The following is an 18,757-nucleotide window of genomic DNA, read 5'->3' as shown; positions in this document are numbered from 1 at the left end:
AAACCCTGGGGCTGAGGCTGAGGAGGGGCTCCCTCCCCACCCTCTCCTGTCCCCGGAGCGCCCCGGGCTCAGGTGCCTCGTACCAGCAGCTGCAAGTTCACTCTCCTTGTGTTTCAGGACAAAGATGTGGCTGATGGCTCCACGGAGACCCCCACACAGACCCTGGAAGGGGGAGGAGACCAGGAGAGACTGCTCGCCAAGCCCAGGGAGGGCAGACGCAGGCGGCCCCAAAAAGAGAGGCTGTCCTGGCCCAAATTCCAGTCAATAACGAGCAAGCACATGCCGGGACCGCGGAGGTCACACAGCTCCTCAGAGGCTTACGGGCGGGGAGATGCACCTGACGTGTCCCCCACGAGCACAGACACGGAGGCCCAGCTCCCAGCAGAGGATCAGGAGCAGAAGGCGGGACCGGACGGCCAGCGGAGAGGGAGGTTCCTGAACCTCAGGTTCAGGATGGGCTCAGGGAAGGGTCCGACGCTGGAGGGGCGACCAAGCAGAGGGGTCCAAGGTGGAGCTCTCCAGGCCGGGGTCGTGGAGGAGGCCGGATCCTGCGAGGACAGACAAGAGGCCCCCGAGGCCACTGTGCAAAGCAGGGGAGAGGACGGGACGGCAGAGGTACCAGCGGGGACACCCATAGAGCCTGGAGCCCCCAGCCGGGGAGCCCTGGGGGAAGGGGCCAGTGTGGCGTCTAGGCGCCGAAAAGAAACAAAGGAGGTGACAGACCCGGAGGACGCTGTGTCAGAGGGGGAGCCTGGGGTGAGCTCAGCCCCACAAGGCGGGGAGGGCCTCAGGGAGGTGGCTCAGGGCATGGAAATTGGGATTGCCAGATCGGCTCTGCAAGGCAAAGGAGACGCACAGGGCCGTCAACCAGAATTCCAAATCCAAATACCCAGTTTAAAAACACCCGTGTTTAAATTTTCCAAAGAAAGAAAGCAAGACACAGAAGGAGGCACAGCACCACTGGTCCAGGGGCACGGGCAGGGAGGGACCACGGCACAGGAGACCCGCCCCGCGGGGGCGGGGGCACCAGGACCCCAGCTGGCAGCACCCGAGAAGCCCAAAGCGCACCTGCCAGAGCGGGAAGGAGGAGGAGCAGGGGGCGCTGAGGAAGGTCACAGGGGAAGAGGGAAGAAGGATGGGGACAAGGACAAAGGAGGGAGGGAGGAGAGATGGACAGTGCTCAAGTTCAACATGCCCTCCTTCACGCGGTCGCCCAGAAAGGGCGCGAGAGCAGCCGGGGAGAAGCCCGCCCTGGCCTCGGACCAAGAAACGGGAAGCACCGTGACAGTGAAGCCACTACAGGCAGAAGGCAAAGAAATCCTAGAAGACAAAGAACGAGACACAAGAGGGGGGCAGCCACCAGGACCAGAGGAACGAGGACCGGAGCTTGAGAGGGAGCAAGGGGACCTGTCACTGGGAGACCAGGAGGTGGCCGCCACAGACGGCAAGTTCAAGATGCCGTCCTTCGGTGCGTCGGCGCCAAGCAAGGATTTGGGAACATCTGTGGACGTGTCGGGGCCCAGGGTCAGAGCCGAGGCCACACTGCCCTCCCTGGGAGGAGAGGTGCGAGCCCCAGAGGGTGCCGTCCAAGTGCCCAGTGCTGATACCGACCTCCCTGGGGAAGAGCTGGAGGTGTCCCCCCCCGAGGGAGAGGTGGCTGTGTCCGGGCTGGAGGGCAAAGCAGCAGGGGTCAAGATCAAGGGCCAGCTCCCCAAAGTGCAGATGCCCAGCCTCAAGATGGCCAAGGTGGACATCAAGGCCCCCCAGGTGGACATCAAGGGGCCCAAACTGGACCTGAAGGGCGCCAAAGGGGAAGTGAGTGTCCCCGACATGGAGGTGTTGCTACCCACCGTGAATGTGGATGCACAGGTGCCCGGTGCCAAGGTGGAGGGTGCCCTGTCCGTGGGAGACAAGGAGGTAGCTGCCAGAGAGAGCAAGTTCAAGATGCCCAAGTTCAAGATGCCTTCCTTCAGCATGTCAGTGCCAAGCAAGGATTTGGGAACATCCGTGGACATGGAAGTGTCAGTGCCCAAGGTCAGAGCCGAGGCCACACAGCCCTCTCTGGGAAGGGAGGTGCAAGCCCCAGAGGGTGCCATCCAAGTGCCCACTGCTGATATCGACCTCCCTGGGGAAGAGCTGGAGGTGTCCATCCCTGAGGGAGAGGTGGCTGTGACCGGGCCAAAAGGCAAAGCAGAAGGGGTCAAGATCAAGGGCCAGCTGCCCAAAGTGCAGATGCCGAGCCTCAAGATGCCCAAGGTGGACATCAAGGCCCCCCAGGTGGACATCAAGGGGCCCAAACTGGACCTGAAGGGTGCCAAAGGGGAGGTGAGCACCCCTGACATGGAGGTGTCCCTACCCAGTGTGGAGGTGGACACCCAGGTGTCCGGTGCAAAGGTGGAGGCTGACCTGTCACTGGAAGTCAAGGAGGTGGCTGCCAGAGACAGCAAGTTCAAGATGCCCAAGTTCAAGATGCCATCCTTTGGCACGTCGGCGCCAAGCAAGTCCTTGGAAGCCTCTGTGGCTGCGTCCCTGCCCAAGGTCCAGGCTGAGGTTTCCATGCCCTCTATCCAGGCCGACGTCAAGACCAGTGACGTGACCATTGAGCTGCCATCTGCCGACCTAGATGTCAAGACTGCCTCGGTGGGCCTGAAGCTCCCTGAGGGGCAAGAGCCTGAGGGGAAGCTCCAGGAACCCTCGGCCACAGCCGGACTCAAAGGGCACCTACCCAAGGTGCAGATGCCCAGCATCAAAATGCCCAAAGTGGACTTCAAGGCCCCCCAGGTGGACATCAGGGGGCCCAAACTGGACCTGAAGGGCACCAAAGGGGAGGTTAGCGCCCCTGATATGGGGGTGTCCCTACCCACCATGGAGCTGGACACTCAGGTGCTTGGCACCAAGGTAGAGGCTGACCTGTCCATAGGAGACAAAGAGGTGGCCTCCAGAGACAGCAAGTTCAAGATGCCCAAGTTCAAGATGCCATCCTTTGGTGCGTCAGTGCCAAGCAAGGATTTGGGAACATCCGTGGACGTGTTGGTGCCCAACGTCGGAACTGAGACCACACAGCCCTCCCTGGGAAGGGAGGTGCGAGCCCCAGAGGGTGCCGTCCAAGTGGCCACTGCTGATATCGACCTCCCTGGGGGAGAGCTGGAAGTGTCCTTCCCCGAGGGAGAGGTGGCTGTGTCTGGGCTGAAGGGCAAAGCAGAAGGGGTCAAGATCAAGGGTCAGCTTCCCAAAGAGCAGATGCCCAGCCTCAAGATGGCCAAGGAGGACATCAAGGCCCCCCATGTGAACATCAAGGCCCCCCAGGTGGACATCAAGGGGCCAAAACTGGACCTGAAAGGCGCCAAAGGGGAGGTGAGAGCCCCCAACGTGGAGGTGTCCCTGCCCAGGGTGGAGGGGGACGCCCAGGTGTCCTTCGCCAAGGTGGAGTCTGACCTGTCCCTGGAAGACAAGGAGGTGGCCATCAGAGACAGCAAGTTCAAGATGCCCAAGTTCAAGATGCCGTCCTTCGGTGCATCGGTGCCAAGCAAGGATTTGGGAACATCCGTGGATGTGTCAGTGCCCAAGGTCAGAGCCGAGACCACACTGCCCTCCCTGGGAGGGGAAGTGCGAGCCCCAGAGGGTGCCATCCTAGTGCCCGCTGCTGATATTGACCTCCCGGTTGGAGAGCTGGAGGTGTCCCTCCCCGAGGGAGAAGTGCCTGTGTCCGGGCTGAAGGGCAAAGCTGAAAGGGTCAAGATCAAGGGTCAGCTGACCAAAGTGCAGATGCCCAGCCTCAAGATGCCCAAGGTGGACATCAAGGCCCCCCAGGTGGACATCAAGGGGCCCAAACTGGACCTGAAGGGCGTCAAAGGGGAGGTGAGTGCCCCTGATGGGAAGGTGTCCCTTCCCAGCATGGAGGTGGACTCCCAGGTTCCCGACGCCAAGGTGGAGGCTGACCTGTCCGTGGGAGAAAAGGAGGTGGCTGCCAGAGACAGCAAGTTCAAGATGCCCAAGTTCAAGATGCCGTCCTTCAGTGCATCAGGACTAAGCAAGTCCTTGGAAGCCTCTGCGGATGCGTCCCTGCCCAAGGTACAGGTTGAGGTTTCCATGCCCTCTATCCAGGCCGACGTCAAGACCAGTGATGTGACCTTTGAGTTGCCATCAGCCGACCTAGACATCAAGACTGTCTCGGTGGGCCTGAAGCTCCCTGAGAGCCAAGATCCCAAGGGGGAACTCCAGGAACGCTCAGCCGCAGGCGGACTCAAAGGACTCCTGCCCAAGATGCAGATGCCCAGTATCAAAATGCCTAAAGTGGACTTCAAGGACCCCCAGGTGGACATCAAGGGGCCCAAACTGGACCTGAAGGGTGCCAAAGGAGAGGTGAGTGCCCCTGACATGGAGATGTCCCTACCCACCGTGGAGGTGGATGCCCAGGTTCCTGAGGCCAAGCTGGAGGCTGACCTGTCCGTAGGAGACAAGGAGGTGGCTGCCAGAGACAGCAAGTTCAAGATGCCCAAATTCAAGATGCCGTCCTTCGGTGCGTCGGAGCCAAGCAAGGATTTGGGAACATCCGTGGACATGTCGGTGCCCAAGGTTGGAGCCGAGGCCACATTGCCCTCCCTGGGAGGGGAGGTGCGAGCCCCAGAGGGTGCCGTCCAAGTGCCCACTGCTGATATCGACCTCCCTGGGGGAGAGTTGGAGGTGTCCCTCCCCAAGGGAGAGGTGGCTATGTCTGGGCTGAAGGGCAAATCAGAAGGGGTCAAGATCAAGGGTCAGCTGCCCAAAATGCAGATGCCCAGCCTGAAGATGCCCACGGTGGACACCAAGGCCCCCCAGGTGGATATCAAGGCCCACCAGGTGGACATCAAGGGGCCCGAACTGGACCTGAAGGGCACCAAAGGGGAGGTGAGCGTCCCCGACATGGAGGTATTCCTGCCCTGCATGGAGGTGGATGCCCAGGTGCCTGGCCCCAAGGTGGAGGCTGACCTGTCCCTGGGAGACAAGGAGGTGGCCACCAGAGACAGCAAGTTCAAGATGCCCAAGTTCAAGATGCCGTCCTTTGGTGCGTTGGTGCCAAGCAAGTCCATGGAAGCTTCTGTGGACGTGTCCCTGCCCAAGGTCCAAGCTGAGGTTTCCATGTCCTCCATCCAGGCTGACGTCAAGACCAGTGACGTGACCATTGAGCTGCCATCTGCCCACCTAGACATCAAGACTGCCTCGGTGGGCCTGAAGCTCCCTGAGGGTCAAGTGCCCGAGGGGGAATGCCAGGAAACCTCGGCCGCAGGTGGACTCAAAGGGCATCTGCCCATGGTGCAGATACCCAGTATCAAAATGCCCAAAGTGGACTCCAAGGCCCCACAGGTGGACATCAGGGGGCCCAAACCGGACCTGAAGGACACCAAAGGGGAGGTGAGCGCCCCCAACATGGAGGTGTCCCTACCCACCGTGGAGCTGGACGCCCAGGTGCCCAGCGCCAAGGTGGAGGCTGACCTGACCTTGGGAGACAAAGAGGTGGCCTCCAGAGACAGCAAGTTCAAGATGCCCAAGTTGAAGATGCCGTCCTTTGATGTGTCAGTGCCAAGCCAGGATTTGGGAACATCCATGGATGTGGAAGTGTCACCGCCCAAGGTCAGAGCTGAGGCCACACTGCCCTCCCTGGGAAGGGAGGTTCAAGCGCCAGAGGGTGCTGTCCAAGTGCCCACTGCTGACATCGACCTCTCGGGGGAAGAGCTGGAGGTGTCCCTCCCCGAGGGAGAGGTGGCTGTGTCCAGGCTGAAGGACAAAGCAGAAAGGGTCAAGATCAAGGGCCAGCTGCCCAAAGTGCAGATGCCCAGCCTCAAGATGCCCAAGGTGGACATCAAGGCCCCCCAGGTGGATATCAAGGCCCCCCAGGTGGACATCAAGGGGCCCAAACTGGACCTGAAAGGCGCCAAAGGGGAAGTGAGCACCCCCGATGTGGAGGTGTCCCTGCCCAGGGTGGAGGTGGATGCCCAGGTGCCCGGTGCCAAGGTGGAGGCTGATCTGTCCCTGGGAGACAAGGAGGTGGCCTCCAGAGACAGCAAGTTCAAGATGCCCAAGTTCAAGATGCCGTCCTTCGGCACGTCGGCACCAAGCAAGGATTTGGGTACATGTGTGGACGTGTCGGTGCCCAAGGTCAGAGCAGAGGCCACACTGCCCTCTCTGGGAGGGAAGGTACAAGCCCCAGAGGATGCTGTCCAAGTGGCCACTGCTGATATCGACCTCCCAGGAGGAGAGCTGGAAGTGTCCCTCCCCAAGGAAGAAGTGGCTGTGTCCAGGCTGAAGGGCAAAGCAGAAGGGGTCAAGATCAAGGGCCACCTGCCCAAAGTGCACATGCCCAGCCTAAAGATACCCACGGTGGACATCAAGGCCCCCCAGGTGGACATCAAGGGGCCCAAACTGGACCTGAAGGGCGCCAAAGGGGAGGTGAGCGCCCCCGACATGGAGGTGTCCCTACCCACCGTGGAGGTGGATGCCCAGGTGCCCAGCGCCAAGGGGGAGGCTGACCTGTCCATGGGAGACAAGGACGTGGCCGCCGGAGACAGCAAGTTCAAGATGCCCAAGTTCAAGATGCCGTCCTTTGGCACGTCGGTGCCAAGCAAGTCCTTGGAAGCCTCTGTGGATCCGTCCCTGCCAAAGGTCCAGGCTGAGGTTTCCATGCCCTCCATCCAGGCCGACGTCAAGACCAGTGACATGACCATTGAGCTGCCATCTGCCGACCTAGACGTCAAGACTGCCTCAGTGGGCCTGAAGCTCCCTGAAGGACAAGTGCCCGAGGGGGAGCTCCAGGAACCCTCGGCCTCAGGCAGACTCAAGGGGCACCTGCCCAAGGGGCAGATGCCCAGTGTCAAAATGCCCAAAGTTGACTCCAAGGCCCCCCAGGTGGACATCAGGGGGCCCATACTGGACCTGAAGGGTGCCAAAGGGGAGGTGAGCACTCCAGACATGGAGGTGTCCCTGCCCAGTGTGAAGGAGGACGCCCAGGTGTCCGGCGCCAAGGTGGAGGCTGACCTGTCTGTGGGAGAAAAGGAGGTGGCCTCCAGAGACAGCAAGTTCAAGATGCCCAAGTTCAAGATGCCATCCTTCGGCGTGTCAGCACCAAACAAGGATTTGGGAACATCCATGGACATGGAAGTGTCACTGCCCAAGGCCAGAGCTGAGGCCACACTGCCCTCCCTGGAAAGGAAGGTGCGAGTACCAGAGGGTGCCATCCAGGTGCCCACTGCTGATATTGACCTCCATGGGGGAGACCTGGAAGTGTCCCTCCCTGAGGGAGAGGTGGCTGTGTCCGGGCTTAAGGGTAAAGCAGAAGGGGTCAGGATCAAGAGCCAGCTGCCCAAAATGCAGATGCCGAGCCTCAAGATGCCCAAGGTGGACATCAAGGCCCCCCAGGTGGATATCAAGGCCCCCCAGGTGGACATCAAGGGGCCCAAACTGGACCTGAAAGGGGCCAAGGGGGAGGTGAGCATCCCCGATGTGGAGATGTCCCTGCCCAGCATGGAGGTGGACGCCCAGGTGCCCGGTTCCAAGGAGGAGGCTGACCAGTCCCTGGGAGACAAGGAGGTAGCCACCAGAGACAGCAAGTTCAAGATGCCCAAGTTCAAGATGCCGTCCTTCAGCACGTCGGCGCCAAGCAAGGATTTGGGAATATCCGTGGATGTGTCAGTGCCCAAGGTCGGAACTGAAGCCACCCTGCCCTCCCTGGGAGGGGAGGTGAGAGCCCCCGAGGGTGCCGTCCAAGTGGCCACTGCTGATATTGACCTCCCAGGTGGAGAGCTGGAGGTGTCCCTCCCCGAGGGAGAGGTGGCTGTGTCCGGGCTGAAGGGCAAAGCAGAAGGGGTCAAGATCAAGAGCCAGCTGCCCAAAATGCAGATGCCCAGAATGAAGATACCCACGGTGGATATCAAGGTCCCCCAGGTGGACATCAAGGCCCCCCAGGTGGACATCAAGGGACCCAAACTGGACCTGAAGGGCGCCAAAGGGGAGGTGAGTGCCCCCGACATGGAGGTGTCCCTGCCCAGCGTGGAGGTGGACGCCCAGGTTCCCGACGCCAAGCTGGAGGCTGACCAGTCCCTGGGAGACAAGGAGGTGGCCGCCAGAGACAGCAAGTTCAAGATGCCCAAGTTCAAGATACCGTCTTTTGGCGCGTCGGTGCCAAGCGAGTCCTTTGAAGTGTCTGTGGACCCGTCCCTGCCCAAGGTACAGGCTGAGGTTTCCATGCCCTCTATCCAGACTGACATCAAGACCAGTGAAGTAACCTTTGAGCGGCCATCTGCCGACCTAGATGTCAAGACTGCATTGGTCGGCCTGAAGATCCCTGAGGGCCAAGTGCCCGAGGGGGAGCTCCAGGAACCCTCGGCCTCAGGCAGACTCAAAGGGCACCTGCCCAAGGTGCAGATGCCCAGCGTCAAAATGCCCAAAGTGGACTTCAAGGCCCCCCAGGCGGACATCAGGGGGCCCAAACTGGACCTGAAGGGCGCCAAAGGGGAGGTGAGCACCCCCGACAAGGAGGCGTCCCTACCTGCCGTGGAGGTGGACACCCAGGTGCCCAGCACAAAGGGGGAGGCTGACCTGTCCATGGGAGACAAGGAGGTGGCCACCAGAGACAGCAAGTTCAAGATGCCCAAGTTCAAGATGCCTTCCTTCGGCATGTGGGTGCCAAGCAAGGATTTGGGAACATCTATGGACGTGGATGTGTCACTGTCCAAGGCCAGAGCCGAGGCCACACTACCCTCCCTGGGAAAGGAGGTGCGAGCCCCAGAGGGCGCCATCCAAGTGCCCACTGCTGATATCGACCTCCCTGCGGAAGAGCTGGAGTTGTCCGTCCCTGAGGGAGAGGTGGCTGTGACCGGGCCAAAAGGTAAAGCAGAAGGGGTCAAGATCAAGGGCCAGCTGCCCAAAGTGCAGATGCCGAGCCTCAAGATGGACATCAAGGACATCAAGATGCCCAAGGTGGACATCAAGGCCCCCCAGGTGGATATCAAGGGGCCCAAACTGGACCTGAAAGGTGCCAAAGTGGAGGTGAGCACCCCTGAAGTGGAGATGTCTCTGCCCAGCATGGAGATGGACGCCCAGGTTCCTGGTGCCAAGGTGGAGGCTGACCTGTCCCTGGGAGACAAGGAGGTGGCCGCCAGAGATAGCAAGTTCAAGATGCCCAAGTTCAAGATGCCATCCTTCAGCTCGTCGGTGCCAAGCAAGGATTTGAGAACATCTGTGGATATGTCAGGGCCAAAGGTCGGAGTCGAGGCCACCCTGCCCTCCCTGGGAAGGGAGGTGTTAGCCCCAGAAGGTGACGTCCTAGTGGCCACTGCTGATATCAACCTACCGGGGAGTGAGCTGGAGGTGTCCCTCCCCGAGGGAGAAGTGGCTGTGTCTGGGCTGAAGGGCAAAGCAGAAAGGTTTAATATCAAGGGTCAGCTGCCCAATGTGCAGATGCCCAGCCTGAAGATGCCTACGGTGGACATCAGGGCCCACAAGGTGGACATCAAGGCTCCCCAAGTGGACATTAAGGGGCCCAAACTGGACCTGAAGGGTGCCAAAGAGGAGGTGAGAGCCCCCGATGTGGAAGTGTCCCTGCCGAGCTTGGAGGTGGATGCCCAGGTGCCCGAAGCCAAGCTGGAGGCTGACCTGTCACCGGAAGACAAGGAGGTGGCCACCAGAGACAGCAAGTTCAAGATGCCCAAGTTCAAGACGCCGTCCTTTGGCGCGTCGGCACAAAGCAAGGATTTGGGAACATCTGTGGATGTGGAAGTGTCAATGCCCAGTGTCAGAGCCAAGGCCACGCTGCCCTCCCTGGGAAGGGAAGTGCAAGACCCAGAGGTTGCCGTCCAAGTGCCCACTGCTGATATCAACCTCCCTGTGGAAGAGCTGGAGGTGTCCCTCCCCGAGGGAGACGTGGCTGTGTCTGGGCTGAAGGACAAAGCAGAAGGGGTCAAGATCAAGGGCCAGCTGCCCAAAGTGCAGATGCCGAGCCTCAAGTTGCCCAAGGTGGACATCAAGGCCCCCCAGGTGGATATCATGGCCCCCCAAGTGGACATCAGGGCTCCCAAAATGGACCTAAACGGTGCCAAAGGGGAGGTGAGTGCTCCCAAAGTGGAGGTGTCCCTGCCCAGCGTGGAGGTGGACACCCAGGTGCCCAGCGCCAAGGTGGAGGCCGACCTGTCCCTGGGAGACAAGGAGGTGGCCGCCAGAGACAGCAAGTTCAAGATGCCCAAGTTCAAGATGCCGTCCTTTGGCGCGTCAGCACAAAGCAAGGATTTGGGAACATCCATGGACATGTCCCTGCCCAAGGTCGGAGCCGAGGCCACATTGCCCTCCCTGGGAGGAGAGGTGCGAACCCCAGAGGGTGCCGTCCAAGTGCCCACTGCTGATACCGACCTCCCGGGGGGAGACCTGGAGGTGTCCCCCCCCGAGGGAGAGGTGGCTGTGTCCGAGCTGGAGGGCAAAGCAGAAGGGGTCAAGATCAAGGGCCAGCGGCCCAAAGTGCAGATACCCAGCCTCAAGATGCCTATGGTGGACATCAAGGCCCCCCAGGTGGACATCAAGGGGCCCAAACTGGACCTGAAGGGCGCCAAAGGGGAGGTGAGCGCCACCAACGTGGAGGCGTCCCTACCCACCTTGGAGGTGGACGCCCAGGTGCCCGGTGCCAAGGTGGAAGCTGACCTGTCCATGGGAGACAAGGAGGTGGCCGACAGAGACAGCAAGCTCAAGATGCCCAAGTTCAAGATGCCGTCCTTCGGCACGTCGGCGCCAAGCAAAGATTTGGGAACATCCATGGACGTGTCCCTGCCCAAGGTAGGAGCCAAGGCAACACTGCCCTCCCTGGGAGGGGAGATGAAAGCCCCAGATGGTGCTGTCCAAAGGCCCACTGCTGATATTGACCTCCCTGGGGGAGAGCTGCAGGTGTCCCTCCCGGAGGGAGAGGTGGCTGTGTCCGAGCTGAAGGGCAAAGCAGAAGGGGTCAAATTCAAGGGTCAGCTGCCCAAAGCACAGATGCCCAGCCTGAAGATGCCCAAGGTGGACATCAAGGCCCCCCAGGTGGATGTCAAGGTCCCCCAGGTGGACATCAAGAGGCCCAAACTGGACCTGAAATGCACCAAAGGGGAGATTAGCTCCCCCGACATGGTGGTGTCCCTGCCCAGAGTGGAGGTGGATGCCCAGGTGCCTGGCACCAAGGTGGAGGCTGACCTGTCCCTGGGAGACAAGGAGGTGGCCGCCAGAGACAGCAAGTTCAAGATGCCCAAGTTCAAGATGCCGTCCTTCGGTGCATCAGCGCCAAGCAAGTCCTTGGAAGCCCCTGTGGATGCATCCCTGCCAAAGGTACAGGCTGAGGTTTCCATGTCCTCTATCCAGGCTGACGTCAAGACCTGTGACATGACCATTGAGCTGCCATCTGCCGACCTAGACATCAAGACTGGGTTGGTGGGCCTGAAGATCCCTGAGGGCCAAGTGCCCGAGGGGGAGCTCCAGGAACCCTCGGCTACAGGCGGACTCAAAGGGCACCTGCCCAAGATGCAGATGCCCAGCATCAAAATGCCCAAAGTGGACTTGAAGACCTCCCAGGTGGACATCAAGGGGCCCAAACTGGACCTGAAGGGCGCCAAAGGGGAGATGAGTGCTCCCGAAGTGGAGGTGTCCCTACCCAGCGGGGAGGTGGATGCCCAGGTGCCCCGCACTAAGGTGGAAGCTGACCTGTCCATGGGAGACAAGGAGGTGGCCACCAGAGACAGCAAGTTCAAGATGCCGTCATTTGGCACATCGGCACCTAGCAAGGATTTGGGAACATCCGTGGACATTTTGGTACCCAAGGTCGGAGCCAAAGCCACACTGCCCTCCCTGGGAGGAGAGGTGCGAGCCCCAGAGGGTGCCGTCCACGTGCCCACTGCTGATATCGACCTCCCGGGCGGAGAGCTGGAGGTGTCCCCCCCCCGAAGGAGTGGCGGCTGTGTCCAGGCTGAAGGGCAAAGAAGAAGGGGTCAAGATCAAGGGCCAGCTGCCCAAAGTGCAGATGCCGAGTCTCAAGATGCCCAAGATGGACATCAAGGCCCCCCAGGTGGACATCAAGGCCTCCCAGGTGGACATCAAGGGGCCCAAACTGGACCTGAAGGGCGCCAAAGGGAAGGTGAGCACCCCCGACATGGAGGTGTCCCTACCCACCGTGGAGGTGGACGCTCAGGTGTCCAGTGCCAAGGTGGAGGCTGACCTGTCCCTGGGAGACAAGGAGGTGGCTGCCAGAGACAGCAAGTTCAAGATGCCCAAGTTCAAGATGCCGTCCTTTGGCGCGTCGGCGCCAAGCAAGTCCTTGGAAGCCTCTGTGGACGCGTCCCTGCCCAAGGTCCAGGCTGAGGTTTCCATGCCCTCCATCCAGGCCGACGTCAAGACCAGTGACGTGACCATTGAACTGCCATCTGCCGACCTAGACATCAAGACTGCCTCGGTGGGCCTGAAGCTTCCTGAGGGGCAAGTGCCCGAGGGGGAGCTCCAGGAACCCTCGGCCTCAGGCAGACTCAAAGGGCACCTGCCCAAGGTGCAGATGCCCAGCATCAAAATGCCCAAATTGGACATCATGGGGCCCAAACTGGACCTGAAGGGTGCCAAAGGGGAGGTGAGCACCCCCGACGTGGAGGTGTCCCTACCCACCGTGGAGGTGGATGCCCAGGTTCCTGAGGCCAAGGTGGAGGCTGACCTGTCCGTGGGAGACAAGGAGGTGGCCGCCAGAGACAGCAAGTTCAAGATGCCCAAGTTCAAGATGCCGTCCTTCGGTGTGTCAGCGCCAAGCAAGGATTTGGGAACATCTGTGGACCTGGACGTGTCAGTGCCCAAGGTCGGAGCCAAAGCCACACTGCCCTCCCTGGGAGGAGAGGTGCGAGCCCCAGAGGGTGCCGTCCAAGTGCCCACTGCTGATATCAACCTCCCTGGGGAAGAGCTGGAGGTGTCCCTTCCCGAGGGAGAGGTGGCCGTGTCTGGGCCGAAGGGCAAAGCAGAAGGGGTCAAGATCAAGGGCCAGCTGCCCAAAGTGCAGATGCCGAGCCTCAAGATGCCCAAGGTGGACATCAAGGCCCCCCAGGTGGACATTAAGGGGCCCAAAGTGGACCTGAAAGGCGCCAAAGGGGAGGTGAGCGCCCCCGACGTCGAGGTGTCCCTGCCCAGTGTGGAGGTGAGCGCCCAGGTGTCCAGTGCCAAGGTGGAGGCCGACCTGTCCCTGGGAGACAAGGAGGTGGCTGCCGGAGACAGCAAGTTCAAGATGCCCAAGTTCAAGATGCCGTCCTTTGGCACGTCGGCGCCAAGCAAGTCCTTGGAAGCCTCTGTGGATGCGTCCCTGCCCAAGGTCCAGGCTGAGGTTTCCATGCCCTCTATCCAGGCCGACGTCAAGACCAGTGACGTGACCATTGAGCTGCCATCTGCCCACCTAGACGTCAAGACTGCCTCGGTGGGCCTGAAGCTCCCTGAGGGTCAAGTGCCCAAGGAGGAGCTCAAAGAACCCTCAGCCGCAGCCGGACTCAAAGGGCACCTGCCCAAGGTGCAGATGCCCAGCATCAAAATGCCCAAAGTGGACTCCAAGGCCCCCCAGGTGGACATCAAGGGGCCTAAACTGGACCTGAATCAGGATGCCAAAGGGGAGGTGAGCGCCCCTGACGTGGAGGTGTCCCTGCCCACCGTGGAGGTGGATGCCCAGGTTCCTGTTGCCAAGCTGGATTCATCTTCTGGGGAGGTTGAAGTGTTTTCCAAAGCAGCCAAGTTTAAATTTCCTAAAATCAGCATTTCCTCCTCTCGAACCTCCCCCAGTAAGCCTTCCCTGGTCTCTCCAGGGCTTGACATTCCTGATAAAGTTACCCAGAATTCGCTCTCCTCAGGCCTCAGAGATCCAGTTGTCTCTGGTGGTGATCAGCACGCTTTCCATATGGAAGGTGATGTCGCCTTGTCGGTTGGAAAAGAAGGAGAAAAAAGCAAAAGCAAAAAGTCCCATTTTAAATTGCCCAAAGTCTTCTCTCCACCAGGGAAAGCAGATAAAGGCTTTGTAGCTTCTGCAGAGGAAACTGAGGTCCCTTTGCCTGTGAGGGCCTCGGCGTCCCCCTTAGAGTCAGGACATGGGGAGCCCCTGGGGACGCCTGTGGCTTCCGTGGAGACTTCCCTGCCGCTGTCCAGGCCGGGCTGGCTCAGTGGTCCCCATGGGGAATCATCCTGCCTCAGTCCCAGTGAGGGTGTCACACTTACAAAATACCAGGTGACCGTCCCCAGAGGCCCCGTCCCTTCCGAGCTGCCTTGTGAAACCCCATCCAGGTCCCAGTTGCACGCTCAGCTTCCCAGCATGGCAGGTGCAGGCGACCTCCCGTCCAGTGAGAGCATTCTACTGTCCCAGCCTGACGGTCACACGAGCCCCGTGGACATTGTACTTCCCGAATCTTATGGCCGGGTGACTTTTCCTAAATTCCATCGACCAAAGTTCCGACTGTCACTGCCAACATCAGCCGCTGCAGTGGTGGAGCCTGGAGCTGCCGAGCGTGCACCCCCCACGTCCCCACCACTCGCTGCACAGGGACTGGACTCCTCCGTGGAGGAAGCCACGGCGTTCCCAGTGCCAGAGGGTCATCTGCCACCTGCAGGTGTCTCTGCGTCCACGGTGGCAGAGGGACAGGCAGGCACTGCGGGGACGTCAGCAGTGGCCCCAGAGGAAGCCCCAGCTGAAGGTGCGGGGCGCAAGGGCAAAGGCAGGCCCGTGACAGCCCCGAGGCTCAAGCTTCCCTCCTTCAGCTGGTCCCCGAAGAAGGGGGCGGAGTCCAAAGCAGACCCTGGACACAGCCCGGCTGTCACTGCAGATGCTCTGGGCAGCCCGCCCAGGGGTCCCGTTACACCTGCAGAAGCTGGTGCAGATGTGTCTCTCGGGAAGGACGGAGAGGCGGGAGCAGTCAGGACACCAGCCCTTGCCCAGCTGAAGGTCGCACCTCCCGGAATGGAGGCTTCCACACGGGGGGCCGGCCTGCCCCGGGGAGACCCAGGCCTGGCCCTTGCCGGCTCCACAGACACGGCCAGTGGTAAGGGTGGTGTTGGAGGTGCTGGCACGGCCGCAGGCCCCCCAGAAGGAGCGGATGTGAGCCTCCACCTCCCGGAGGCCCCTGTTCCCAGCGCGGGCTTTGTGAAACCTGACCTCAGCCCCGGGGATGCCACGGTAGAGGGGAGCCTGTCTACAGGCCACCTTCCTCTTCCCAAACACGGCCTGTCTCTCAGGGACAGCACCCAAGAGCACGGGCCTGGGGACAGCTCAGCAAGCCAGCTCTGTGGGGACGTGATGGCCTCTTTGGTGGAAGACCCCCTTCAGCCATCCCCAGCGGTGGGGAGCCCAGAGAGGGATGCAGCCGTGGGAGAAGCACCAGCGGGCTCCAGGGAGAGCTGGTTTAGGATGCCCTCACTCCGCCTGCCCGGCTTCGGACGCCCCCACAAAGAGCGGGTGGGCTCTGCCGGGCTGGGGGCTCAGAGGCCCGCGCCGGTGACGGCCGGTGTGCAAGGGGAAGGAGAGGCCGTGGTTGGGATGCAGAGTCCGGATGCCTGTGCACCTGCGTCAGAGGTGGACGCTGCTAAGTCCCTGCAGCCCCCCGAGGCTGGTGCAGATGGGGCAGCTGTAGGCAGCCCGGCTTCCTCCTATGCAGATGTTCTTCGGAGGGATCTTGATCTTCACGCCTCTGTGGGGCCATCAGCTTCCGAGGTCAGGGTCCGGCCGGGCGCAGGCTCCCTGCCCCTCCAGCTGCATGGGGTGCTTGCAGAGCCCCGCGGCCCTCCAGGAGAAGCAGGTGAGCCCCTTCTTCCTGGGCCAGCAGGCCAGGGCCTGGGCAGAAGGGCCCAGGGGGCAGAGGGGCCGCCTTCCCAGCCTGAGGGCCCTGTCAGACTGAGGGCTTCCAGTACGGATGTGCCATCCCAGGTTTCTGTAGTCAACGTGGGTCAAGTCTGGGAAGACTCTGTGCTACGTGTCCAGTTCCCCAAGTTAAAGGTACCGAGGTTCAGCTTCCCGGCCCCCAGCTTGGAGCCTGACATTTTCGTGCCCAGTGTGAGAGAGTTGTCATCCTGCCCGCAGAGCGGTCCTGACACAGCCCTGCTGGAACAAAGCCCTAGCGGGCGGGGCACCAGCATCCCGAAGGCCCCCGTGGCCCTCGGCCTCTCCTCGGAAGCTGCCCCCATTTGTAAGGTCAGAGTGCACATTCAGGGCGCGGAGGCTGCCAGCCGCAAGGTGGCCGTGCACAGCACGGTGACCGCCGGGTACACCGAGCTCTCGGGGCCCGAGGCCTTTCCCACCCAGATCGTGCAGGAGTCAGAGGTCCCCGCATCGGAGACCCAAACACCTTCCCGTGGGTTTTCCTTGCTGAAGGGGAGGGTCCCAGAACCCCCCCCTCGGGCGCGGGTGCACCTGGTGACCACAGAGTGCGGGCTGAGGGGGCGCCTTCGAGAGGCTCAGGAACCCGTCCCAGGAGCAGACCCCGTTTCTGGAGACCTCCAGCCTGACACCGGAGAGCCTTTTGAAATTATCTGTCCCAGTGTAGACATGCCGGGACCGCCAGCGTGTTCATCTGACCTTCACTCTGGCCATGGGCGTGCCGACAGCTGTTCTGACGAGGAGCCCGCGGAAATCCTCGAATTCCTGCCGGAGGAGGGCCAGGAGGCAGAGGAGGCCGAGGCTCCCAAAGCAAAACCTGAAGGGAGAAGGTCCTCTGGTCTGTTCCGGTTTTGGCTCCCGAGCATCGGGTTTTCTTCCTCGGCCTCCGAGACAAGTGCCGATTCCCAGGCCGATGCCCAGAGACCAGCTCCCGTGCAGACCCAGCCCGAGGCGCAGACCCCTCCCTCGCAGGAGAAGGGGGGCTGGTTCCGGTTTCCTAAGTTGGGGTTCTCCTCCTCCGCCACCAAGAAAAGCAAAAGTGAGGAAGAGGAGGTGAGTCTGGCCGAGCAGAGTCTCCAAGAGGAGGCAGGTACCTTCTATGACGCGCGAGAAAGCTTCTCCCCAGAAGAGACAGGAGCAGGGGAGCTGGCGGAGGCCGCGGGCGCCAGGCGGGGCTCCGGCACCATGGTGACCTCCGCGGCGAGAACCGAGCTGATCCTGCTGGAGCAGGACGGAGCCGCCAGCCAGCAGTCTGCACCCAGGCCCGCCACCAAATGAGGGCCGGGAAGGGGTGACTGTTCCGCAGAGGACAGACGCCCGCACCAAGTCCCGAAGCAGAACCCCGGCCACACGGAGCTCCCATCCCGACCACGCCGGTGTCCACGGCGTCCACCGCACTCCCGGACGCGGTACACCAGCCGGGCAACCGCCACGCAGCCCTCCAACGGGGCGGGGGGCCGAGCTGTGGAGCGTGCCGGCTGAGCCAGCTTCCTCCATGGCCGCTTGGGGCGGGTGAGCCGGCGGAGGTCTGCACCGTCCCGTGCTCGCACAGCCCCCACGTGCCGCTGTGCCCCCCACTGCACACGCTTCAGCCAGGCTGCCGGTGGAACCGCCCCCCCCAGTGGACAATAAAGGACAAGACACATCCCACAGCACCGGCTGCGAGGTCTTTTTATTTCTGCTCGTGCTCCGCTCACCCACTCCCAGAACTAACCTCTCCCAGGTCGCCCTAGAGGAGAGTTAGGGGTGACTCTTAAGAGTGGTCCTCTGCCTGTCGTGGGTCAGGCAGCCAGAAGGAGGCTCAGGCCGGGAGCTCAGAGCAAGGCACGCTGTCAGGGACACGGCACCATGCCCAGCGGGAAGGCAGCGCAGGGATGGAGCAGGGCAGACGTCCTTGGCCGTGATGGGGACCCATCTCGGGGGCTTCCTTCCCTTCCTCCCAAGCAGCGCCCGGGAGCAAATCCCCAGGCCGGGTACCCAGTCTCCTCCTCTCAGCCGCCCTGCGGCGCTCCTCCTGGGCCCACTGCTCGCAGCGGCCCCAGCTCAGACTGCCTCATGCCCCCCCTGGCCCGGGGGGCTCCTGGTGACCCGCTCCTATTCCCTCTCAGGCTGTGGGTGCTGCAGCAAGAGCTGGGCCGTGAGCCCTCCACCTGGTGCCGCCCTGGCAGGGAGAGCGGAGGGCTCCCCTCCCACTGTGCGCACACCGTGCCCTTCCCTGTGGCTGACGGGGGAGGGCACCCATGCTAGGGGATGTGGAATCCTCGGGAAAATGGGCAGTTCATGATTGACAAAGGGGAAGAAAGGCAGTGGGGTGTTTGTCCCGAAGTCAAGCGAGACAAGCACCCCCAGGCCGAGGCTCCCGGCCTGTCCCGTATGTCAGAGGCGGCGAGTGCCGTCCTCCTGGGAACGCCACCGTGGGGGTCTGCCAGGCTCCATGGGCTTCTTGCCTCATCTGAAGCTGGAGTCAAGGCCCGAGATATTGGGGCCTCGGTGCTGGAGGCAGGAGGGGCAGCAGAGTCTTCCCACGCGGCATCCATGCTGTGTCACGGCGTTGCCACAGGCCGGCAGCTGAAGACCGCACACATTTATGACCTCCCAGTTCCCATGGATCGGGAGTCCAAGCCCCGCTTAGCTGGGTCCTCTGCCCAGGGTCCTGCAGGCTACAGTCGGGGTGTGAGCCGGGGCTGGGGTCTCATCTCTTGTCCAAGTGGGGAAGGAGTTGCTAGCTCCACTCAGTCCTTGCAGGCTGGATGCCCGAGGGCCACTGCGTCTTGCTGGCCACTCTCGGTGCCCTGCCGCCGGGGCCTCCCTGACTGACCGGCCACAGCCTAGGAGCTTGCTTCATCCAGCCAGCAAGGAGCGGACTCCCAGCAAGACGGTTACAAACATGTCACA

The 18,757-nt window shown here is 61.8% G+C and overlaps 1 protein-coding gene across 1 annotated transcript in view; it reads left to right on the top strand.

Moving 5' to 3' along the window:
* The window catches only part of AHNAK2 (AHNAK nucleoprotein 2), a 34,478-nt gene extending 16,971 nt beyond the window's left edge, over positions 1-17,507 (top strand). Inside the window, exons 11-12 of the mRNA XM_073895986.1 lie at positions 118-11,935; positions 11,967-17,507. Coding sequence (XP_073752087.1) covers positions 118-11,935; positions 11,967-17,140 — 16,992 coding nt within the window. The 3' untranslated portion in view covers positions 17,141-17,507. The remainder of the gene's footprint in view (positions 1-117; positions 11,936-11,966) is intronic.
* The last annotated feature ends 1,250 nt before the right edge of the window (positions 17,508-18,757 follow it).

Source organism: Callorhinus ursinus, unplaced genomic scaffold (assembly GCF_003265705.2).
Source record: "Callorhinus ursinus isolate GAN/ISIS: 27379988/994484 unplaced genomic scaffold, GSC_fseal_2.0 scaffold8, whole genome shotgun sequence".
NCBI classification, from domain to species: domain Eukaryota; kingdom Metazoa; phylum Chordata; class Mammalia; order Carnivora; family Otariidae; genus Callorhinus; species Callorhinus ursinus.
Note: the sequence above shows the minus strand (reverse complement) of the source record. Positions and strands in the feature narration are given on the sequence as shown.